Source organism: Stenella coeruleoalba, assembly GCF_951394435.1.
Source record: "Stenella coeruleoalba genome assembly, chromosome: 10".
NCBI classification, from domain to species: domain Eukaryota; kingdom Metazoa; phylum Chordata; class Mammalia; order Artiodactyla; family Delphinidae; genus Stenella; species Stenella coeruleoalba.
Window position 1 is genome coordinate 40821965 of NC_137156.1, and position 25029 is coordinate 40846993.

General features: G+C 57.6%; 1 protein-coding gene across 3 annotated transcripts; it reads left to right on the top strand.

Annotated features, from left to right (window-relative positions):
• Window positions 1–3819: 3819 nt before the first annotated feature.
• SPDEF (SAM pointed domain containing ETS transcription factor) lies at window positions 3820–24992 on the top strand. Of its 3 annotated transcripts, XM_079934036.1 has the most exons (6): window positions 3820–3879; window positions 18048–18518; window positions 20634–20831; window positions 22229–22276; window positions 22389–22535; window positions 24457–24992. In XM_079934036.1, exons 2-6 carry the CDS (start codon window positions 18077–18079, stop codon window positions 24633–24635), a joined length of 1014 nt encoding a protein of 337 aa, XP_079790162.1. In that variant the 5' UTR covers window positions 3820–3879; window positions 18048–18076; the 3' UTR covers window positions 24636–24992. The 3 variants fall into 3 exon arrangements, with proteins under 3 accessions (XP_079790162.1, XP_079790161.1, XP_079790160.1); XM_079934035.1 differs by lacking the exon at window positions 3820–3879 and having other exon boundaries at window positions 17978–18518; window positions 20634–20846; XM_079934034.1 differs by lacking the exon at window positions 3820–3879 and having other exon boundaries at window positions 17978–18518.
• Window positions 24993–25029: the final 37 nt, after the last annotated feature.

Genomic DNA, 25029 nt, shown 5'->3' on the forward strand with positions numbered 1-25029 from the left:
GAGTGTGGGTCATAGACCCAGGATTATGGTTAATCCAATTAACATTGGTCCTAAAAAAAGCCTCTAAAGTGCTTGACACATGCTGAGTGCTCCCTAACCCTGGCCACAATGTAGATGACAGAAACAGAGGTCCCCACAGGGAGAACCTTCCAGTGTCGACAGGGCCTGGCTGTATGCCAGGCACTTGCACTTCCTCTCATTTGCTCCTTACAGCATCCCTTTGAAGAAGGAATTCTTGTTCCTCTTTCACTGAGAAGAGAAACTGAGGCTGAGAGGGGAAGTGACTTGCCCAAGGTCACACTGTGGGACTGCAGCAGAGCTGGGATTTGAACTCCATTTCCAGACTCAGTGCTCTTCCCCAGCAGCCCAGATGCTTCGGGCTTCTCCAGCTCAATAGAAACAGTGCCCTAAGGGTCTCTGGACCACTTCCGCCACCACCCCAGGGCCCTGAGGGGATGGCCTACCCAGCAGCCCACTAGTTTGAGCCCCCTCAGCTCTGTTTTCTCATCTTTCTCCTTAGAGCCCATCTGGCCTGAGCCAGGCCCTGGGGTCTGCCCATCCTGGCCCCATGACTGCACAGGCCACCGTGCCCGTGGCTGCCCCTTCTTCCCTCCAGGCCACTCATCCTTCGGGAGAGCAGGTGTGTGTCAGGAGGGAGAGGGTTGAGGGGTAGAAAGGGGCTTCTACTGGAAGAACATGCTGTCAAGGTCAGGCCGTTGGTGGACCTGGACATCCAGAGGCAGATGGAGAACACAGAGGGTGGTAAGGGAGCCAGAGGACCATGACACTGGGCAGGGGGCACTGAGGGCAGACCCCCCAGCCCACAGCACCATCCACATGCACCCTGCAGTCCTCCAACCAGGGCCTGAGCCCCGACCCTCAGCCTCAAACACGACCTGGTGGGCCCCTTGTCTACAAAAGGCAGAGTCAAATGGCTGTGAGTGCTGCACTCCCAGGCTCAGCCCAACCCCCAGACTGTCCAACAATGGCCAGACTGTCCTGCCCAGGGCCCCAGCAGTAGCAAGCATGTAGAGAGAGATCCTGGCTATCTCTAACTCCTGCTTGGCTCTGCTGCCATTGTGCTGTGTGACCTTGGGCACTTCATTGCCCTCTCTGATCCTCAGTATAAAGGGATCTTGGAGGACTGGTTGATCTCTATCCTCCTGGCTCAGCCCTTCTGTGTCTGTGATTCTAACCCCATGGAGGAAGAGAGTTAGAATCCTTCAGGTCTTGATTCAAATATCACCTTCTCAGGCAGGCTTTCCCTGACCCCTCACCACCACCCCACACACACACACGCTTAAAATTGCCCGACACTTCCTATCCTACACCCCTGCTTCATTTTTGCCCCATTGTACAGTCATCACCTTCGGACACCCTCTTAGCTTACTTATTTGTGTTTATTTGTTGTCTCTCCCCATGGGGGAGTGAGACTGGGGGAGTGAGATTGGTCTGTCCCTTCACTGCTGCGCCCCAGCGCCTGGCGGGCAGCAGGTGCTCAGCAAATAAACGTTTGCTAAGGGTGTGACTGGGGGGTCGGCCATGTAACAGGCCTGGGCGGCCAAGGAGGGGGACTGGAGAGTGGGTGCTGCAGTCTGGGCGTGAGGTGCAGTGTCAGGGCAGGGTGAGAGGGGGCGCCTGGGCAGGGTGTCCCTCTGCCTGGGAGGCGCCCACCGGGCAGTGACCGGGCAGCCTGAGCCCGTGTGAGAGAGGGGCCCCTTCCCAGCTTGTGGCCCCCCTCATCATCTCCTGGGGCGGGCGAGCGGGCGGAAGGCAGCCTCCTGGTCGGGACACGAAGGCCCGCCTGCCCCCGACTCGGAAAGCACGCAGCCCTGATAAGGTGGGTAAATTTCAAAGGGGCTAATGGGGCAGGGCCGCTGATAGCAGGACCGGGGCGCTGCCAGCGGCCTCCCCTCACTTCCCACCACCCCTCGGCCCAGCCCCCCTGCCGGCCTGCGAGCAAAACAGGTTCAATTGTGCTCTTATCTGGGCCTGCGGTTTTGTCAGGCCTGCCAGCCCCGCACTAATGGGGAAAAGGCAGCAGCCAGCTCGCGGGCGTGGGTAGTGACGCGGCCCCTCTACCTCCACCCCCCACGAGGGGCCGGGCCAGGGGGTGTACCTGGCACCCGGGAGCGGGGTCAGGAGGGGCGACTGACGCACCGAGGTGGGGGGGCTGCCACGGCCGAGGGCCAGGCTTGGCTTCGGCTCCTGGCTCCACGGCTCGCCAGGTGAGCTGCCTCCCTCTCCCTGCCTCAGTTTCCTCACTGATGTTTGAATAGGGACACTGATGAGAGGGGTGCTGCCTCCAAAGGCTGTCAGGACACTGACATGAGTTACGCTCTATAGAGCAACTGACGTGGCCCCGGGCTCATAGTGAGCCCCGGATAAGGGAGGTGCTTGGCAGGAGGACCCGGGAAATTGAGGGGCCAAGGCTTCCAGGCCCTGCCATCTGGCTCCACGCTGCCTCCCTGGCCTTTTCGCTCTCCACTCCCCGCTCTCTGCGCAAGCCACACCGGCTTCCTGACGTTCCTCAAACACACCAGGCATGAGCCCACCTCAGGGCCTTTGCTCAAGCTTTGCCCCTACCTGGAATGCTTACAGGTAACTCAGGGCTTCCTGTTTTTGCTCAAATCCCACCTTCTCAAGGAGGTCTGCCCTGACCACCATATTTCATGCTGCTCCCCATGCCCCACCCAGCACCCCTGACACCCTGTTTTTCATGGCACTCATCAGAGTCTAGGATACTATATAATTTACTCATTTATTACTTTTCCTGTTGACTGTCTTTCTCCTCTAGAATGTAAACCAACCAAAGTTCAGTGCTATGTCCCAGGGAACCATGCCTGGCCCACAATAGGCCTTCAGCACATATGTGTGGAGTGAATGGATTCAGAAGGCAGAGATCAGGTCAGGGTTGAGGTTGTATCTTGGGACAGCACCCTGCTGTACCATCGCAGGGGCCCAAGGGGGAGGAAAGGATGTTCCATGTGTGTGTGTGTGTGTGTGCGTGTGTTTGTGCATGTATGTGTGTGTCTTCTTTAACCCCCAGATAGGCCTGCAGTGTTCTGCAGGCTTGGAGCCCATCTCTGGCAGGAGCTCTGCATGACTCAGTTCACAGGGAAGTCTGGGGACCCTGAGAGCTGTGCTGGGGCCCTGGGGTAGAGTGAGGCCTCCTTAGATGGCATCCCAGGTGTGAATCAGTGATGGGGTGGGTGGATGAGGCTATAGGCAAGAGTGTGTGTCAGGGTTGGAAGGGTGGGTACAACCAGGCCTTGGACACAGGAAAGACTGGCCCATCTACTCAGCCACGGTTGGGGGGAGTGTCTGAGGAGGAGGAGGAGATGGCATTGGTGAGGAAGCCCAGGGCCTGGGGAGCCAGGCCCCGAGCTGGGAAAGCCTTTGGCATCTCCTACCTTTTGGTTTTTCCCAGAGCGGAGAGGGTCATGCACACAGTAAGGTGCTCCTAAAACCAGTAACCCACAGATGTAGCTTTGGGAGAGATGCTGGAGGTCATCTGTGCCCTCTGAGGCCACCAGGCCATGAACACCTACAGGACAGATTGTGCCCGGCCACGCTGCCCCTAGTGCCTGTCCAGGGCCTGGCACAGAGTAGGTGCTCAGTAAATGCTTGCTGGCCTGCACAGAGCAACATGTCATGGCCCAGGGGGCCCTGCGTGCTCCAGGTGATGGAAATGCATGGGTATGTGGGCCTGAGGACACAGCCCCCCCGCCCGTTGGCTATTCCTGGTCTCCTCGTCCACCATCCAGCTGCAGCACAGTGTCCTGGAAAGAAGACTCCAACAGACCCAGCCCGAATCCTGCCTCTGCCACTTTCCAGCCTTGACTTTGGAGCCTCTGTTCCTCATCTGCCGTGAGAAAGGTCAGTGAAGCCGCCAGTTGCTGGACTTGCTAGGATGAGATGAGATAGTGCATGCCCCCCTCCAGAGCATGGTTGGGGTCTGGACTCAGATCCCCGCCCTACTGTGTGTCCTTCAGGTCTGTCCCCTAACCCCTCTGGTCTCAGGGGCTTCCTCTGGACTGCAAGGGCTGGGTGGTCTCTGGGTCCCACAAACCAGGCTTTCTGCCCACACTGCCCCCACGGCCCCATCTGGGTGACCAGCCCCAGACTCTTCAGCAAGGGAGCCCTTTCCCAGGCTGTTCCCTTCTCATAGCTGGAGCCTGGGGCAGGGCAGGGCCTGGTGTCCACCAGGCAGGGGGAGGGCAAGAACCAACTGGAAGCCCTGTCTCTCTGTGGCTGACGCAGGTCCCAGCCTTGTCCTTGCCATCACTCTCAGGCTACAGCTCCTAGGAGGGTGGGGATCCAAGGAGATGGAGGCAGCAATCTCATTGACCAACGGACCAACAGACAGAGACAGACTGCCCTTTCCAAAGTACATCCGCTTCCTTTGTCATTTGTCATTCACCCATCACAAGGCCCCACCAGGATCCCCCAAGGCAGGATCAGCAGGGCAAGTATTATTTCCATTTCACGGGGGAGGTGAGGGAGGCCCAGAGGGGGCTAGTAAATGGCAGCGCCAAACCAAGCCCTGGGGCCTGTCTCCCATCCAGCGCTCTTCACTCTCTGATGGACTAGTGCAAGAGAGGATGCACGCAGGGAGGGAAGCTCTGGAGCTGGTTGCTCCAGAAATCATAATCTGTGTTGGGTCTGAGGCTGCGGGCTGCTCGAGGTTCCCTGCCCTCGAGGAGTAGAATCTTGGGAAGAAAAGAAACACTGGGAAACAATTAGAGCACAAAGAATTGGGACATGTGAGGTCTGCAAGCACTAGAGAAAGCTTTCTGGGAAAAGCTTTCTGGAGGAGAAAGCTCTTGAGATGGGGCTCGAAGGATGAGGATGCTTTCAATCGAAGTAGAAGAAACTCAGCTCCACTTGAACAACAGAAAAAGAGCATTACTGGTTCATCCAGGTGTTCATGGAGTGATGGCTCTGCCAGGCTCCTTCTCTGGCTGTCTCAGCTCACACCCCCTGGAGGTGACAGCTCCCAATACTCACTCTCAAGGCTTAGAAACCCCAGTGACCAGAGGGAATGTTATCTCAGTAGGTCAGAGCAAAGTTCCAGGATGGAGTGGGTGGTGTGTTGGACCCCAGGTCTGCAGCAGGTGATGTAGAGAAGGTATTGCCCATAACAGATGGGTGGGGTCTGGATGGGGGAGAACAGGAGGGGGCCCATTTCACCCCCTGAGGGTTTGGCCAGAGGAGAATTGAAGAGGAGGACCAGCCTTGAGGAGCTGTGGGCAGGAGGCAGGGGGTCTAGTAGACCAAATAGCCTGTGCGAGAGACCTGGGACTTGACCCCAAGGGGACAAGGCGGGTAGTAAGGGAGTCCTATCAGGCGCAAGGTGATTGAGGAAACTTCAGATTTGAGCTTATATCTGCTTCCCAGCTATGACCTTGGGCAAGGCATTTTAAACATTTGGGCCTCAGTTTCTTCACCTGAAAAATGGGCACAGTAATAGTTACCTGGAAGGGCTGCTGTGGGGAGTAAGATGACGTGGCTTGTAGTTGGTGGTCAGCAAGCCCTGGAACTTGCTCGTTCACAGAGCACTTTCACAACATTATCTCACCCCTCACCACAGCTCTGAGGGTTCCCAGGGCATGGGCAGAGGGGAGTCCAGCAGGTTCCAGCCAAAGTCACAAAGCTGGAAGGTGATAGAACTAAGATGTGTATTCGGGTCAGATCCTGAGCTGGTGTCACAACACCATGCTGGATGGATCAAGGTGCTGAGGGGTGTGTGTCACCCAGAGTCCCCTAATTGGCCCTCCCTTCCCCTGGAGCCCACCGGAGTTGCCCCAGGTGGGCACCAAAACTGCCTTGAGCCCACCACTGACATCCACCCCAAGCAGCCTCTTAGCACCTTAGGCCATGTGAGCCCCAGCTGAGCAGATGGAGAGTCCTCTCCTTGCTACCCCTTGGATCTTTCCAGCTTCCAGAGGCACGCTTTGTTTCCTTACTCCAGGCCTGGGCTGGTAGAATCACAGTCCATGCTTAGCACAGCTTAGTCTGGTCCATCCATTCAGGCCTACCCATTCCTGAGGACACCTATGAAGTGCTCCTTTGGTCCCAGAGCAAAGCTGTACCAGCATTCAAGGGGCAGCCTTCCCAAAATCAGGGTTTTCTGTAGTATAATCAGTCCCCTTACAAATGCCACCCAGCAGTGAAATATCCTCTCTGGCTGCAAGAGTATTCTATCTTCATCTATCTACCCATCTTCTGGTCTATCTCAAATAGAATCAGACTGGGCTTTGAATAATAAAGACCCCACTTAACAAAAGCCAAAGGTCTATTTTTCTCATAAAAGTCCTGAGGCAGGCAGTCCAAAGCCAGTTTGAAGGTTTTATGCAGTCCTCAGAGACCTAAGCTCCTTCCAGCTCACTGCTCCTCCATCTTGTCTTCATGGTCCAAAATGGCAGCCAAGATTCCAGCCATCACAGCTGCATTTCAGGCAGTAAGACAGAGGAAGGATAAAGAAGAAGGAGGTGAATGGTACATGCTAGTTTACTTTTTTTTTTTTCTTGGTACTTTACTTTTAAGAAAGATTCCTAGGGCTTCCCTGGTGGCGCAGTGGTTGAGAGTCCGCCTGCCGATGCAGGGGACACGGGTTCGTGCCCCGGTCCGGAAAGATCCCACATGCCGCGGAGCGGCTGGGCCCGTGAGCCATGGCTGCTGAGCCTGTGCGTCCGGAGCCTGTGCTCCGCAATGGGAGAGGCCACAACAGTGAGAGACCCGCGTACAGCAAAAAAAAGAGAAAGACTCCTAGAAAATGACACATGACACTTCTACTTAGTCACACAACTAGCTGCAAGGGCGTCGGGGATAGTTTTAATTCCAGGTAGCCAAGTTCCCAGGTGAAAAGTAGGTCTTGTTTACAGAGGAAAATGGACATTGGGGGTAACTATCTCTGATACCCCATCCCTTCAATAAGCATTTATTGGATACTTCTTGTACTTACCCATGTTATAGTACTAATATGATTAATACCTTAGTATCTCATGAGCTATGAACAGTGCCTGGCATATAATAATTGCTCAGTGGCCATTAGTATTACTGCGTCAGAGTGCTGATATAAGCACAGGCTCCTGTGAGAGTGGAGAGGAGGTCCCGCCTGGGAATGTAGGAGGTCTTTCTTTTTGCTTGATCCTGGAGGGCTGGGATGGTCAACTGTAGCCACTTTAGGACCTTGTGTTACCTCCCTGACCTCTATCCCATCCCACCTCAACCTTCTCTGGGGAACGACTCTGATAACACCTAAGCATAGGCTCTCCAGGGTGAAAAGTGCAACCATATGTTGGAGAAATTTGGCATCGGTTAAGGTGAGGGAGCTAGTTCTGAAGACCCTGGAATCTTCCTGAAGCCCTAGTATACTCATACTGTAGGCAGTCACACAATTACTTCTGAAATTGGAAAATAACACTAAAACGCCTCCATCTGACAGCATGGGGGTTGCAGATGCTCTGCGCCCTTCTAAGGTGACCCAGAGGAAGGAAATGCCAGACTCTGCCCTCCGGGGACAACCCTCAACTCAGGGCAGGATGAGGAAGAAGCTGAGAGCTCAGCTTCACGGCCTTCCTTGGACTTGTGGAGGTGGAGGAGCCTGGACAGTGGGTGCCTGGGTTTGGGTACCTCCTTCCCTCCCTCTACAGGGACTGTGGAGAGCAAGCTGCTGCTGGCTGACCGCCACTCCAGGCCTGGGAAAGCGAGCTACCAGTCCTTCCTGAGCAGCAGTGTATGACAGGCCTGTGCCAGGCCTGTGGGGCACAGAGAGCATGGGGTGGGTGAGCCCATGAGCCTCAGGTCCCTTTCCCCAGGGTTCTCTGAAAGCTCCCTCCATCCCTGACCTGGGGAGCCAGATAATACCTCCTCCAGGAAGCCCTCACTGATTTCCCTTGCCAGGTGCCCACCCTCATTGTTCTCCCACAGCCCTCCGCTGGGCTTTTTCCAATGCTGCTTGCTCAACTCTCCCCCACCCTTGGCTGATCCCTCTCAATATATCCCCAGTGCCTCGCACATGAGATGAGCTCTGAAGCTGTGCATCAACTAATGAACAAGTGAGTGAATGAACGAATGAGTGAGTGAGTGAGTTCCCTGGCTGCCAGGGTGTGGGTCCCCCAGCAAGGAGGCAGAGGCCTGCAAGGGTTAACCAGGAGCCCGCCTGTAGTCTGAGGTAAGCAGGGAGCGTATTTGTTCAGGTAAATAAGGAAGGATTACTTATAATGGGAAATCAGGCCCCAGCCAACTCTTCATCTCATGCTGCCTGACTTCCTCCCAGCACATTCCTGCACTCTGGCCGTGTCCACACTGCCCCACAGACCCAGTCCCCTGAGCCCACCGTGGCCTCCCTCGTAAGCCCCTCTGGCTTGGGGGTCTTGCTGTGGTGTCAGCAGGTGGCCCTGGACTGGGGGCAGGGGGCTCCCTACAAGGGCACGCAGCCCTGAGATCTCAGAGGGCCACACCTCGAGGGTGGCCAGGCCCCCAGCGGCCCACCCGATTGCCACCTCTGACCCCAGCCCTGCTGGCCCCTGGTACCACTGGCCCCCCAGATGCCTGGCTGAGACCCAGCAGTGACCCAAGCTGCCCACACCTCCTCCTGGCCCCTGAGGTTGGCACTGCAGCGGACGACTCCTTGGGCACCAGGCAGCTAACGGGTAAGTCCGGTGGGGGGCAGTGCCCTGCCATGGCGGCCTTCGCCTGCCAGCAGTGGGGAGGTGGGTGGTTGAGGGTGCTTTCAAAGCCAGAACTGGTCTCCTGGACATCAGTGACCCTGATCTGGGTCCTTCACCTTCAGAAGCCCCTGATCCCTCTGCATCCTGCCCGGTCTGCCTCCCTGGGCTGACCCCAGAGCCTTGGTGAGCCCCCCTGGCCTGGAGAGGCCTGGGGTACCCCATGTCTGTGATGACCCCATCTGGGCTCCACATTGAGCCCAGCCTTGTCCAGCCTGAGGGGAGGCAGTTTTGTAGGTGCGGAGCCGCAGCCCTGAGACCGGGCCAGTTCTGCTTGGCTAACGAAACACAAGCAGCCTTTCTGCTGCTGCCAGCCACAGCTGCCCTGCCAAGGGAAGGGTCTCTCTGGGGCCTCGTCACGAGTTGGCAGGGGTTTGCTGGAGCCTAGAGGCTCAGGGCCAGGGCCAGGCTCCAGGTTGCAGCAGGGGGTACAGTCCCAGAGCCCAGGGGCTGGGTGGGGCAGTGGTGGGCACAGGAGCCGGGGGATCTGGGAAGCTGGGGAGTAACCACCTGGGTGCTTGGGTCCCCAGGGAAGCATGGGGCCTGTGGACCGGAGTCTGGGCACGTGAGGAAAGCAATGGGTTGGGGGGGGGACAGGGGTGCTCATTTCTAGATTTGCCAGATGCCTCCTGTGGGGAGAGAGGGAAGTGGGTGGTGAGGATGACAGGGTAGAAAGCTGAAGGGTCTGGATGGCTGGGGGCTCCCCCTAAGCTGGACAAGGTGTGTGCATGCGTGCATGCTTGTGCATGTTGGGGAGGGGGAAGCACCCTGAGCTAGTCCCGGGCCTCTCACCTCGCTGCCCTCTGGGCCCAGCCAGCAGCCCGCACCCAGGCCACAGGCGTCGAGTGGCCTGTCCCCTGTATGATGGTCATGGCCTTTCTGTTCCTTCTTGCTTAGGCCTGGGACTTGGCCTCATTTCCTACCCCCACCTCCCCAGTAAACAGCTTCACAGCAACCCCCAATAAAGCAACATCTCCCCACACCAGCTGCTCGGCTGAGCAACAAAGCAAACAGGCATCCGAGCTGCGCCAGTCCCAAGGGGGCAGGCAGGGATGGACAGGAGACCCCCCACCGACGGGTGCCCAGGCCGCGGCTCAGCCTGGCTGGCCAGTCCCACTCGACCCCTGCCCACCTGGGGGAGGGGTTGGAGCCAGGAACTCCCAGCTTGGAGCCTCCCCACCCCCAACTCAGGGAACTTCAGGGAGAGGGAGCATCCTCAGAGCCCCCAGGGAGGTTGGGGTGGTCTCTCGCGGGGTGGGGGACCACCCTCCCCTTTGAGAGCCTGACAGGCGCTATGAGGGTCCCAGAGCTGAAAACTCAGTCCCTGCCAGACTTGGTTATTGTATTACTGATTATAGAACACGTTGGCAGATGCGATGTCATTTGGTTGTCACAAGGACCCTCTGAATTATAGAACTTCTCTTGTCAACCGAGCCTGAGAGAATAGGGTGGCACTCAGTAGATGCTCAGTCAATGCAGAATGTGTGATGCTGGCAGTAAGTAGAAGAACCAGGAGAACCCACTGTCTGCCACTGAGGTCACTGCAGTTAAAACATTAATAACCCTGAAACAACTAGAGCACAACTTTGTGCTAAACGACTTGCTGCAGCTTGAGTATAACCTGGGGACAAGGCCCTCTGGTGGAGGGCAAGAAGGGGTGGGTTAGGACCCACAGTGTGTGACCCTAGGCAAGTCACTTTTCCTCCCTGCACTTGCAGCTCCTTGTCTGTGTAATGAGAGGGTTGGACAAGGTGGCCTCCTTTGTTAACGGAGGCTTCATGGAAGAGGCAACCTGGAGTGGGGTTTTGAAGGCTGTGTAGGAGCTGGTGGAGGCAGGCTGGCTGTCTGGATTTGCCAGCTTTACAAGACTTGTGTGCTTTCCCAGCCTTGTCTCCTAGGCTGAGGTCAGGGGAGGTAGGGGGCTCTGGCTCTGGCTCCTCCTAGAGGCCAGGGAGGAGTGAGTGAGGCCAGCAGCTGCCCTGGTCTGGGCTAGAGAGCAGGCTGACCTCGGAGCAAGGTCCAGGCCTCTCCCACCACCGTTTTCAGCTCTCCCCCAGACTCCACCCTTTGGCCCTGCCCCTCCCTCCACCATCACCACCTGCCTCTTCCTTTATTCCGCTCACTCTTCACCTTATTACCTTTCCCTCCCCTCTTTTCCAGCCCCATCCCCTCACCTGCTCCCAGGTGCCACCTTCATGCCTGCTCAGCCCATCATAATTCACAAGGAATTTCCATTTGCCCTCCCCCTCAATCACCACAACCCCTTTAAGACATGCTCTTGACAGACAATTCAATAGATGGGACAACTGAGTCTCTTGCCCCAGTGCCAGACCTAGAGAGCAGGGAGTCAGGGCTCCAAACAGTGCGGGACCCTCCCCCTGCCCCCACCCACACCACATTTCATGCCCCACCCTATGCCCCCAGCCAGGTGAGTGACCTGTCGGGTGGAACAACTCTTCCCAAAGCAAACTTTGCACAAGCCGAGTTGCCCTGGGCTCTTCCTGACATTTAATGCCAATCTCCTTCCCCTGCCTCGTTTGCATGTTCCCAGCCCAGGGGGTGCCCCCTGCCAGATTCTCCTCTCCCGCTTCTCAGGGGCCTCCGGACTAGGGGAAGGTGAGCCTCCTCTTCCCTCTGGATCACTCCTTCCAGGCCAGGGACTCTGGTGGGGGCCTAATGGACCAGAGCCCACCCTGGGCTATAGAAAGGAGTAATGAGGTTTCTCTGGGCACCACCAGAATCGAAGGGGCCCTTCCTTTTCCCTCCAGCTCTGGGGTTGAGGAGAGTGGTCTGGGAGTGACAGTCTGGGTTAAGGTCCCAGCACCTGGGACTGGTGACAAGGGTGGGGCCCAGGTCTCTGCTCTTGGGGCAGCGAGTTGGTCTGAGGGTTGCTGAGATCCAGCTCTTCCTGCCTCTGACTTCCATTCCAAGTCAGGCTGATGGGCAAGACGGAGGTCATGGGGTCATAGACTCCAGACAGTGTCTGGGCCAGAAAAGCTCTGGGAGATGACTTACCCAGTGGGAGAACAGAGGAGGAGACTGAGGCCCAGAGGGGACCAGGGGCTGCCCAGGGCCTTACATATGGTGGGAACAGGGCAGAATATGAATCCACATCTCCAGATGCTGAGGCCTCGAGTTCTTTCCAGACCACACACCCTTTGGAGCAAACTCAAATACAGGGGTGAGCTTGGGGCTGAGGTGGGTCCCTGTACCTCCAGGCTTCAGGCATCGGTGCCACCCAGACCCCCCCAGTGTGACTTTTGTGGGGCTGGGGTTTTCTAGGGCTGGGCCCGCAGGTAGCCTGAGCGAGGCGACAGGGGTGGTCAGCAGGGGTGATCCTAGAGGTCGGAAAATGCCAAGTCATCAGCACCATCTGGAAAGAGGGCACCTTGAGTTCCAATCCCTGCCTGGTCACCATGGACACGTGCCCTGAGGCAGCCACCGCCCCCTGCCTGTCAGGTGGGAATAATCCTGGCTGCGCCACTGCCCCAGAAGACAGTGGGAGAGCCAAAGCAGTTTATTTAGTTGGACTTCACTTTGTCCCTGGAAGAGTTGGAGGCGATGTCAGTGGTGGGGTGTGTGTGGGGGGATTGGGGGTGTTGGATGCCCATGGTACCCACACCACGGGAGCAAATGGGAGCCAGTGCTGGTACACACATGCCTTCGGGCTCCTGGCTGCCCCTGGGAACTGTGGGCAAAGCAGACCTGACCATAATTCCTTGATGTTCCCTGACTCGTTTGTTTCCTGTCCCCCATCCTCCTGCTACCTGGCCCTGTTCCCTAACTCCCTACTCCCAAGTCTCCCTGGGCCCGTGGGCTGGCTCCCCAAGTTAAATCTTCCCAAGTAGAACCTTTGCTCCTGCTAATTGGATCCAGCTAGTTTCTTTTCTTTTTTATTCCTTTTTTGCCCGTGCCGCGCAGCATATGGGATCTTAGTTCCCTGACCAGGGATCAAACCCGCGCCCTCAGCAATGAAAGCGTGGAGTCCTAACCACTGGACCGCCAGGGAATTCCCTGGATCCAGCTAGTATGAAGAGCAGTTTCAAAGGACGAGGGAGCTGGGTTTTCATGGGAGGGCAGGAGTTGTCCAAGGAGCAGTGAGGGGGCTGGAGGGGGAGTAGCAGCGTGGGAAGGGAATGTCTAGGGGAGCAGGAAGGCTGAGGCCAGAGGCAGGGAGGGTTCAAGGAAGCTAGACAGGTGCAGGCAGGCCCAGGGCACTGGATTGGGCAGGCCCAGCTTCTCTCCAAGGTGCTGACCAGCTGACTGGGGGTTGGGGGGACAGGCCCCTGGGGCCCCTGCCCACTCTGCATGGCTCCTGGCCAGGTCCTGATCGCACCCCCAAAGCCCCCTGATTCCAACCCATGAATGCAGGCCCAGAGGTTTGGAGGGAGGGAGGGAAGGGCTGACAACAGTGGGGAAACTGGAGGAGGTCTGTCCCCAGTTGGTGGAGTAGGCGGCTCTGGGCAGAGTGGCAGGCTCTGTCTCACCCTGGCCCCAGCCTCTCGCCCTCAGCGCTCTTCTCACGGGCCCTGTAGCTGGGGTGCTGGGCTCTGGGCAGACTAAGCTTGTGTCTCAGGATTGAGGTGGGGGCTCAGGCATATTTACCCTACCCACCACCCCCTTGGGGGTAAGATCTGAGCCTAGATTGAGCAGGACGTGAGAGACAGGCTCCAGCCCCATGACAGTCCAGGGCCTTAGTAAAGACTCTGGTAACTCCATTTCCCTGGGGCTGTGGTTTCAGGAGATATCTGAGCATCTTTTGCATGTCAGGATGGGAGTGAGAACCTGGAGGCCGGGGAGCTGCCTCCCAAGGGGCAGGAAACAGCTGCTGTAAGTCTCTAACTTTGGGTCCCTCTGCCTTCTCTCCTTACTCTGCCTTCCTGGGAGAATGTGAGGCACTGAAAAGAAGTGGCCCAGGTGGCTAATCCCTCTGGCTGCTACCCTGCGAATCCGCCTCGTTTCTGGGCCTTGGCCTCCGCCAGCTGTTATCAAATTTCTTTGTCTGGAGTCAGAGCCAGTGCCTCTGAGGCAGGAGGGAGGCAGGACATGCTGAGCCTTAATCTAGACACGTGGCTTAATCCAGAAAAGACCAGCTCGAGGTTTGGAAGCTGGAGCCATCGCTCAGGAGACGGGCAGCCCCTCGGGGCCAGAGGCTGTCAGGAGGGACCTGGACCTGGCAAAGCCTGGGCTTGTCCCAGGACCCTAGGCCTATGGTGCAGTGGTCCTGGCTCTGCTGTGTGACTGTGGACACATCCCTGCCACTCTCTGAGCCTTATTTTCCCAGGGCACACGTGTCCCCATGGGTAGACAATCACCCATGAATGTAATCACAGCTGAGTTGCATGGCACAGGTGGGGAGAGCTGGAGAGTCAGAGGAGAAAGCTGCTGGGGACGGCTCCCTGGGGGAGGAGGGTTTTGGGCTAAACTGTGATGAGAAGGAAGGGGCATCTTGGGCAGGGGGACGACAAAACAAGAGAAAATAGCCATGTCATGCCCACAGCACAGGGACCAAGGGAGAAGCACCGTTCTCATCAGAGCCTGGATATGTGGTCACCATGTTGATCTTTGGTTCTGGTCCAGACCCTGCCCTTAACCACTGAATACATCTGTTTCCCGCTCTGGCCTTCATTGTTCCCATCTATAGGGATCATGTAGTCCACGGTCCCTTCCAGCTCTGATTATCTGGCTCAGAGGTAGGCGCCAGCCACTGGGCCAGGCAGGGCAGGCAGTGGGGAACCATGGGAGGTTCCAGAGCCCAGGGGTGCCTGATGAAAGGGTTTTGGAGGGAAATGAACTTGACAGTGCAGTGGAGTGAGCAGCTAGGAGGCGGGCATGAACTTTGGAGGACCAAGCTGCCTGATCAGGAGGTGGGCAGGACCCTGGGAAGATGGGACCGTCCGGAGCCTCAGAGGGAACGTGGTACAATGAGCAGAGCCCGCACATGGCCGGCTGTGGACCTCGGGCAATAGCTGCACAACCTCTCTGAGCCTCACAGTCCACGTCTATAAAACAGGGCTCTCGAGTCCCCTGTGGGTAGTAAAAGGGTAACATGTACCAACGCTCTGGGCCCAGAAGTTGCTCCCCGTGTGTTCTCTTCCCTCCCAAGTCCAGTCCTAGAGCCTGGAGGAGGTGCCAGGGATGCAGGCTGGGCACACCAGCCCCTGGCTCCCTGATCAGTAAACCCAGGTCCCCCACGCTTGGCTGCCGGGGTCCGAGCCTTCTGCACCACCTCCCCACCTGCGGACAATCGGCTCTTGCCTCCTGCCGCATGGTTAATCATTAACTTTTTTTTCACTAGGTAGGTGTTGGAGCTGGGACCAAGCCTTGGTTGAGAGCAGGTTCCTTGGTGTTTAGGAGCAAGGTGACGGGGAGCTGGAATGTGGGGTGTGGAGGAGGAGGTGGGAGTTCTCTGCTGGTGAAGGAGCCCCGGGCCAGGAGCCGGAAGCCGTTTAGTTCTCTGCACCATAACTTCCCCACCACAGCGTAGGAATGAGCCTAAGGCCTGAACTGCCGCTCTCCCGGGAGGGAATGGAGGCGAGGGCTTCAAAGCTCACTTGACAAATGTGTCAGGGATGTGTCATCACGTCCCCACCTGGCAAATGCTGCCACCTGTCCTGCCCTTTCATCCTCACTGACCCCTCACACCACTGTGCCCCGAAACACAGCAGCTGCCTCCCATCCTACCTGTGGCCGAGGCCAAGCAAACAGGAGGGCCACGAGGGAAGCAAGTTCCCCTGCTTCTTAGGAAAGGTTCCGTCTCCCTGGCACCCGGCCCAAGGTGTTGGCAGGGACTGTCCTAACGTGGCAGGCCGGGGAGTTCTGGGGACGTGGATGGGGCGGGAAGCAGGAAGGGGGTGATGAGGGAAGGGTGGGGTTGAGAGGGGCTCTCGGGGGGGGGGCCACCCAGGGGGTAGGGTGTGGACACAGGCTGGGGCGGGGACCCAGGGATAGAGCGGGCTGTTGGCTCTGCTTGGGTAAATAATGTGGACCCACAGCACACACGTGTGTTTGCACAGAAGGGCTTGAAATGATTCCAGGCCTGCCCTCTGTCCCCCGCAAGCCCGGCTCCCTGATCCCTGCCCACCCCACCCCACCCTGACCTCTCCTTCCTTGTCACTTAAAGGAGTCCTTGAAAGGGAGATGCAAAATGAAAGTGAACAAACACTCTTCTCTCTTTCTTGCGTTCTCTCCGCCACAGAAAAGCAGGGCCGCCGTGTACAGTTGGGAAGGTTGGGCACTGCACAAGATGGGGGACAAGGGTGAGCTGAAGTTCCACTTGGGCTCCATTCACCAAGCCACGCCACCCAGAGAGAAAAGGGCATCATTTTCTGAGTTGTACGCAGTTGCACTAGCTGCAGCCCTAGAGAAGCTAGAGCCTTCCAAACGGGGTTCTCTCTCTGCCTCACTTGCACGTTGAGGCTGAGCAAGTCAGTCTCATGAGGTGACTGGAGAAGGGCCAGGGAGCCCCCGCTCCATGGTCCTGGTGCAGCGCAGCAAATCCCACCGTTAGAGAGTCTACCACTCCTTCCAGTAAAGCCTACCCCTCTTACTGGCCAGATGCCTTCAAAGCAGCAATTTGCAAACTTGGAACACTCATCAGAATCACCCAACGGACCTGTAGAAACGCATTGCTAGGAATTCCCTGGCGTTACAGTGGTTAGGACTCTGCTCCCATGGCAGGGGGCCCAGGTTCAATGATCAGGGAACGAAGTTCCCACAAGCAGTGTGGCGCGGCCAAAAAAAAAGAAAGCAATGCATTGCTGGAAAAAAAAAAAAGAAACGCATTGCTCGGCCTCCCCCGCCCTACTTTCCCCACCCCCACCCCCCGACCCCCGAGCTTCTGATTCAGTTGCTCTGATGAGGGCCTAAGAATTCAAGTTCCTCAAAAGTTCCTAGGTGGTGCTGATGCGGCTGGTCCCGGCACCACATTTTGAGAACACTGTTTAAAATGTAAATACCCCCAAGAAAGGACACACATTAACTTGCCCTTAGCAGGTTTACCTGCTCCTTTCCTCCTTTCGGAATGATCCCCTGTGTTATGGGGAACATACGTTGTTGGTAATCTTCCACCTCTGTCCTGATTTATTCTTGAGTTTTGAGTCCACAAATCATGGAAATATCCCAGGGACCCCAGTTCTTTGGTGTATGTACATCTCGCAAGTTCCCTGCCTCACCCAAACCACGGACTCCAATATGGGGCTCAGAGAAAAGGGTCCAGGGGAAGCAGAGCCTGGGGACCCGGGGGGAGGGACACTGTAGTTCCTCGCGTTGAGGCCAAATGGTGCCCCTCGGGAGGCATTGGGGCGGCAGGTAGGAGAGGAGTGGGGTCTGACTTGCTGAGGGACTCATTTGTCCCCCAGGGCCTGGGCCTTCTGACCAGCCCCTGCAGCTGTGGGGAAAGTGGGCCTGTAGGTCTGCACCTGGCACCTCCCACCTTGGGAGCTGTGAGTTCTTCTGGGCGTGAGGGGAGAGAAGAGGGCCTGGGAGCTGGGAGGGGCTGGGGAAGCACCATTCAGGAAAGGACAAGGAGGGTGGGTACCAGGAACCCAGCCCTGAGTAGGGGCGGGGCCAAGCACACCTGTACGTTGTTGTTCAGTGACCACCTCAGCAGCGTTAGGCCGGGAATTTATTCGCACCCGCCAAGTGGCCCTGTGGGGGAGGAAGGGGACCCGCCTCCCCAACCTGGGAGGAGATTCTACCCTGCCACACCCCTCACTTGCTCCTTTCATTCTTCACCCGGTTGGTGGAGATGATGGTGACCTTCTCCCTTCCCTACCCCCTCCAAGGGCAGAGTAAAAGAAAACAAGCTTTGCCACAGCAGAAAAGATTAGGTTAGCCCTTAGAAGGAGCTTCCTCAACAGGACAGGGGACTGGGATCTGGGTGGGGGCCGGCCCAGGGACAGAGGGCTGGATATTAAAGACTTCTTGTCCAGGCCTCAGTTTGCTCATCTGCCAAATGGGACTAATTGTGCCTTCCATCGTGAGGACTGAAAGAGGTCAAGAACCTCAGAAGATTGTTTTAAACAGGCTACACGTGTAAAGATTTGCTGCTCGCAGCCAACCTGGCTTCCCTGGGGAGTAAGGGAGCTGTCTGTTTACCGTCCTGCCCCCACTCCCATCCCACTGGCTTTCCAGCCACAAGACCTGTCTGCCCAGCCCTGTCCTAGCTGCCCAGTGACCCAGAAGCCCCAACTCTCTCCCAGGCCCAGCCACTGCCCGCTGGGCTCCTCATCTCTGTAACCAGCTTAGCAGCCCCCATGGGGATGGGGAAGCAGCTAGGACCTGACTCTCCTTCCTTTTTTATTTCTGTAGACGCAGCCGCCAGCCCGAGCAGCAGCGGCATGGGCAGCGCCAGCCCGGGCCTGAGTGGCGTCCCCCCAAGCCGCCTCCTGCTGCCCCCCGACACTGTGCTACGGACTGGCCTGGAGAAGGTGGCAGTGGGAGCAGGGGCAATGGGGCCCGAGAGACAGGACTGGAGCCCCAGCCCACCTGCCACACCTGAGCAGGGCCTGTCCACCTTCTACCTCTCCTACTTCGACATGCTGTTCTCCGAGGACAGCAGCTGGGTGGCCAAGGGCCCCGGGGCCAGCACTCGGGAGGAGCCGCCCGACGAGCCCGAGCAGTGCCCCGTCATCGACAGCCAAGCCCCGGGGGGCAGCCTGGACCTGGCGCCGGGTGGGCTGACCCTGGAGGAGCATTCACTGGAGCAGGTGCAGTCCATGGTGGTGGGCGAGGTGCTCAAGGACATCGAGACGGCCTGCAAGCTGCTCAACATCACGGCAGGTGAGCCCCTCCTCACGCCCCCCTCCACCAGGGGGACACAGGCCAGCGGAGGTCACAGGGAGGTGTGGGGGCACCGCCTGGTGCACTGTGGTCACCCCCAGAGATGCTGGTGCTTCTACACATACACTCAGCCCCTAACACACAGCAGCTGCGAGCCTGGGATCCAAGGTTCCCGCTCTCTCTGTGCCCCAGCTGCACCAGCCCAGTGTCCCCACTTGGTAGGTGCCGGGTGAAGCAAATACGAGCTCTACACCATCTGGCCCACCTCCTCCTCTCACACTTAAATCCACTCTCCCCTTATTCACTCTGCTCCAGCCACTCCTGCCTCTTTGCTCTTACCGCAACACACACACCTCAGGACCTTTGCACTTGCTGGTCCCTCAACCCAGAGCACTCTTCCCCTACATACCTACCTGGCTCACCCCTCACCTCCTTCAGGTCTTGATTCAAATGGCACCATCTCGACGAGGCCTTTCCTGACCCCTCTATTGAAATTGCTGCCCATACCCCCACGTCTTATTCCTCCAACCTGCTTTATTTCTCTCATGTTTCCTACCGTCTGATATGCTGCATATTTATCTTGTTTACTGTTTCCCCTACTGGAATGTACATGCCCCAAGGGCAGGGATTTTCATTTGTTTTGTTCACTGCTACATCCCCAGTTCCTAGGATGTTACCTTGTACATAATAGATGCTCAATAAACAATAACTTAATATGCCAGGCCCTGTTCTAGCACTGGGGAATTCAGCGTGAACATAGCACAAAGGCTCCTTCGTTCACGAAGCTAATGTTACAGTGACAAAACAGGTCATAAATAAATAGGATAATGTATCACTGGTCCAGTGGGGATGAGGGCTCTGATGAGGGGGGCACATCAGGAGGCCAGGCACGTGTCTGCGAGGGCCTGGAAGGTGTGGTTACGGAGCTTATGCTACTGATTGAGGGGCTGCTGGGTCTCCAGTCCCCTGTCCCTCCATCATCTCTCCAGCTTTGGGCAAGCCTGACCCATCTCCTTGGCCTTTGGGCCCTGGCATCTGAGGCTCGCACACAGGAAGGGTCTTCAGGCATCGCTTAGGCCTGGCTCCTCCTCCTCAGTCACCCAGGCCCAGCCCCTGCCACCTAGTAGTCCCAGCTGAGGTCCCGCCTTGAGGCAGCTCCTGCCCAGGCCCCATCCTCCAGTGGCCCAATGCCAGCCCTCAACCCGGGAGCTTTTCCCACGGTGCCTCCGCTCCCACACCGAGTTGGGGAGGGCCCTGCCCGCTAAACAATAGGGACAGAAACAAATTGCTTTGACCCTGAGGAAGAAAATAGGTTTATTAAGTGAGGGCAGGCCAGTCTGCAGGTCACCGAGCTTAGACCACAGCGTTCACTTGGAGGCCCCATTGTGTCTGTGCCTGCAGCTTGGCCACCACCCACGTGCCCTGCTGGGCTCACCCCAGGGCAGCTCCCCAGGGAGACTTATAGGACCAAGCCAGCCACTCGCCTCCGGGCCTTGGCCCCATGGCCACCCTGTACCCTGCCACCGCTCCCCCACATTTGGTGCACGTGCACTGAGCAGCTCTCCAGCACCCAGCCCTTTGTTAGGTGTTGGACGAGGGAATGGAACTCTCTCTGTGCCTCAGTTTCCTCATCTGTAAAATACAGTGCGGGTAGAGAGGGGTTTGTAGAGCTAATTCTTGGTTGGGTTTTTCTCTGGTTCTTTGAAGGGTTTGGGGAAGGCAAGAGGCATCTGGGAAAGAAAGAAGCTTGGGTGTTTCTGGTTTAATGTCACTGTCCCCTCCAGGGCTGTGGCTCCCCAAAAGGCCCTTTGGAGGGGCTGGAGGGGTCTGGGAGGACCTGAGGTCCAGGTGAGATGGGGGTGCAGAGGCCCCAGGCTGCCCTGCCCTGAGCCATGTTTGCTTCAAGGGCCCCGGTTCCTTCCTGTCACTGCCCCCTTCTTCGGTACCCCCTCCACGGAGCCCCTCAAGGCCCCATGTGGCCTGGCCTGGCCCCATCTCAGGAGTGCATGGTCCCAGGCCACCAGTTCCCATGGAGGCCCCATCAGAGCAGAGGGGCCACCTTGGGGGTGGTGCCCTCAGGCAGCCTCCAGGGCTGAAGGAGTGTCTCTTGCCCAGACCCCGTGGACTGGAGCCCTGGCAACGTGCAGAAGTGGCTCCTGTGGACAGAGCACCAGTACCGGCTGCCCTCCGTGGGCAAGGCCTTCCAGGAGCTGGGGGGTAAGGAGCTGTGTGCCATGTCGGAGGAGCAGTTCCGCCAGCGCTCGCCCCTGGGCGGGGACGTGCTGCACGCCCACCTGGACATCTGGAAATCAGGTGGGACAGGCGTGGGTAGAATGCCCCACCCCCCGCCCCCCACTGCGGGCTCCAAGCCAGGGACACCAAGGGGAACAGTTAGGTCAGCATGCCTATCCGGAGGCTACACTCCACTGGGTAGGCAGCCCCTTGTCCCAATCTGGGCTCTGTTCTGAATCCCAACCCCAATGACAGCTGCCTCCCCGGGTCCTGGGTGAACTCTCCAGCCCCGACCCACTGCCTACCCTGGTCAAGGCCACAGAACTTAGGACAGAGCACATGGGAAGTTAAAAATAGAAATTAGACTGTGAGGACACAGGACATCAGATACTCTAAGTCCTTCTTCTTTGTCCTTTTTAAAATTTTGTGTTTGTTTTGTGTTGTTTTCATTAAAGAAGAAACGAGGTAATAAATGTACAGGAATTTTTAAAAGACCATCGTGAGCGACAGCACACCATGAAGAACAATCCTCCCTCCCACCCACCCCGGCCCTCCAATCCCCCTCCCTAGAGGCAACCACTGTTGCCAGTTTTGTGAGTACCTTGCCAAGGAAAGTCTATGCATATACAAGCAAGAGTAAGTGTGACGTCTACCCCTTTCTAACATGAACAGTACGAGTATCAGGCTGTTCTGTACTGAGCAGCGTATCCTGGATCTTGTTTCCCATCACTGTCTATACAGCTGCCCCGGTTTTGATGGCTGCATGCCAACCCCTAAATGTGTACTTGGTCTCAATCTTATCGGGCGCCCAGTGTGCCCTGCACAGAGCCGTGCACTTCAGAGGGGTCAGTCCTCGCTCCACGAGTCAAGGCCCCTGCCCCTCAGGGCCCAGGGTGAATAAGAGGACAGGTCCCACTCTCATGGCTCAGAAACCAGTGTCCTGCCCTAGCCCAGGCCCCTTGCCGGGGTCTGGCAAGAGCAGTGGACAGTGCCAGGCTATAAGCCGGGTGGTGGTGTGGACAGAAGCTGGCGGCCTCCGTGTCCCACTGCTTGTCTGGGGAGGGGGTCAGGTGGAGAGCAGGAGGGGATGGTGGTGCTCGGGGAACTTGGCAGCTGGAGGGCAGGGAGTGTTTTTATTATGCTGGGCACCGTGCAGGCTTCGCCACCCTGCATCCTTGCAAGACCTGTGAGGGGGTGTCCCAGCCCCATTTCACAGGTGACAGAAGGGAGGCAAAGCAAGGCTTGACTTCCAGTCCTCTCTGAACAAGGGGCTGCCTGCAGGGCCTCTAAGGCCCCTCCCACCTCCGAAATCCTGCATTTTCTTCCCGGAGGAGGCTTTGTGAACAGCTGGTCTTCACAGGCTGGCAGGAGGGAGGGAGCCACGGGGGGGCTTCTCTGGCCCCACAGTTCCACCCAAATGCCCTCCTCCTCCCTTGGGGGGTCTCTCTGGTCCCCAACTTCCTCTCCTTGTCCCGCAGCGGCCTGGATGAAAGAGAGGACGTCCCTGGGGGCGATTCACTACTGTGGTGAGTCAGGCAGGGCAGGGAGGCGGCTGGGGCTCTGGGGTCTGGGGGTAGGCTGGGGCAGCCATTGAAGAAGGGGGCTCCCCACTCACCGCCACCCTCCCTGGCTGCCCAGCGTCGACCAGCGAAGAGAGCTGGACGGACAGCGAGGTGGACTCATCCTGTTCCGGGCAGCCCATCCACCTGTGGCAGTTTCTCAAGGAACTGCTGCTGAAGCCACACAGCTATGGCCGCTTCATCCGGTGGCTCAACAAGGAGAAGGGTGAGCAGTGCCAGGGGCAGGAGGGGAGGGGGCTGCTGGGAGCCTGTGGTCCTGCCAGGCGCTGGGCAGGGAGGGCTGGGGGCAGGGCAGAGGGCTGGAGCTGCCCCCACCTTTGCTCTGAATGCCACACACGCACTCTTACTGGACCGGCCCAGGGTCTGTGTGCCGTCTGTGTCCACGCGTGTTCCCCGGCTGGGCTCTGCCTGTTGAGGGTCCCCAGGGACACACAGTGCCTGGGACATAGCAGGGCCTTAAAACTCTGCTGAGAGCCGGACACGGTCTTTACCCTCAAAACATCAGAGCTTGACGGAGGAGACTGATGGTATCCAATGAAAAATACAGTGCGGGCAACAGAGGTAATATTAGATTTTCAAGTAGCCACAATTAAACATTGTTTTAAACAGGTGAATTTAATTTTAATAATACATCTGTTTAATCCAATGGTATAAATTCATATAATTTCAACATATAATCGATATAAAAATTATTAATAAGATACTTCCTAAGTCTTTGAAATCTGGTATACATTTTATGCTTACGGCATACTTACGGCTTACTTCAGACCAGCCACATTTCAAGGGCTAAGAGCCACATGTGGCTAGTGGGGACCACATTGGACAGCAACAAGGCTGGATGGCGTGCGGGTGTGTGTTTTAGAAAAGGCTCGGAGCCAAGAAACCTGGGTTCTAGGCCCCCTCCTGCCATTAGTAGCCGTGGGCGCCTGGACCCCAGTCTTCATGTTTGTGAAATGGACTAGATTCGTTCATCCAGCAAACCTTCCCTGAGCACCTCCTCTGGTTCCATACTTGCTCAGCCGACATTTATGGAGGGTTACAGTGTCCTGAGGGTGTGGGGAGAATTCAGCGGTACCCCATCCTCCAGGGACCTACAGTCTTGTAGGAGAAACAGCAGTGAAATGAGCTGGTGTGCAGGATGTGTTGGGCTGTGATGGGGTCAGCTGTGCCTGGGTCCAGGAGGGCTTCACAGAGGAGTGACTTTGGGGCTGAGTGTGGAGCACGGGAAGGGGTTAGGAGGGGTGGAAAAGTTCCTGCACAAGGTGTGGTGATCCCGTGTGTATATTTGAGACTGAGAGTGAGCCGGTACTCCAGGGAGACTGTCCCATGAGGGCAGGGAGATCAGGGAGGGTGGGGTGGTCTGGGGAGCCTGCCTGGAGAGGCTGTGCTGACCTGTGCTTTGCCAGGTGGTTTAGAATGAGAACTGGGGGTATTAATGAGTAATAGTTCATCCTAAGGGGTACTTCCTTCAGGCTCTGCTCTAAGCGCTTTCCGTACCCACTCAACAACATGACGATCACTACAACCCCCTCTTACTGACAGGAAAACGGAGTCTCAGACAACTTCTAAAGGTAGAAAATGGCAGAGCCAGGATTCCAACCCAGGTCAGCCTGGCTCCAGATCCACTCTTTCCACCATCTCCTACCAATTAATCCTGCCAGAAAGGGCTGTGTGGGCTTGAAGTGTCTGAGAATCGCAAAGCGGTCTTTCAGGCTCGGGAACTGCACGGGCGACCTTGCCAAATGAGCCGTGTCTGCAGCCCGGAGCCCCGCAGGGCTTCTGCGTAGGGTGTGCACACCCCACGCTTAGGAGCAGAGGCTGGCAAGGATCAGGCCCTCAGGGCCCCAAGTCGCCAACCAACGTACGCAGGTTCACCCTGCACCAGGAGGTCTGTGAGTCCGCGGTAGGATTTACCACTTCCTGGGCCCTGTGGAACACCCTTCCCACATGTTCCTCTAACCCTCACCACAACCATGGGAGAAGGTATCGTGGCCCAGCGCCTGGCCCTACCCCGGGCGACTCTAGCCCTCCTGGCTGTGAGAGACTGACCTGCTGGTCTTGGTCTTTCTCCTTCCTGCCACCCCGCCTGCACTGCTGGCTCTCTCTGGGCCCTCCTGCTGCCCCAGGCATCTTCAAAATCGAGGACTCCGCGCAGGTGGCCCGGCTGTGGGGCATCCGCAAGAACCGCCCCGCCATGAACTACGACAAGCTGAGCCGCTCCATCCGCCAGTATTACAAGAAGGGCATCATCCGCAAGCCAGACATCTCCCAGCGCCTGGTCTACCAGTTCGTGCACCCCATCTGAGTGCTGCAGCCAGGCCCTGGGCCCGAACCTTGCCCTCGCCAGACCTCCCTCCTGCCTGCCCTGCCTCAGCCAGACCCTGAGCTGGGGGACAGGGCAGTCTGCTGGCATCCCGAGTTCAAGGTCAGGGAGGGGATGGCCCCTCGCTCCACGGCTGTCAGTGAGCTCTCTGGAGCCCAAGGGACCCCGGCATGGGCGTGCTTTCTCTTTGGGCCTGACTGCTCCTGCGCCCAGTCCACTGGAGGACGGCGGAAGCCAGGGCTGTTCTCAGTGTTCATGGGCCGCAGGGAAGGCCCTCCCTCCACCCAGCCTCTGACCCCAGAAGTGCCAGAGCAGAGCCGACAGAACGGCAGTGACTTGGCCAAGGCCACTCGCAGTCCAGTGCCCTCTGCCACCC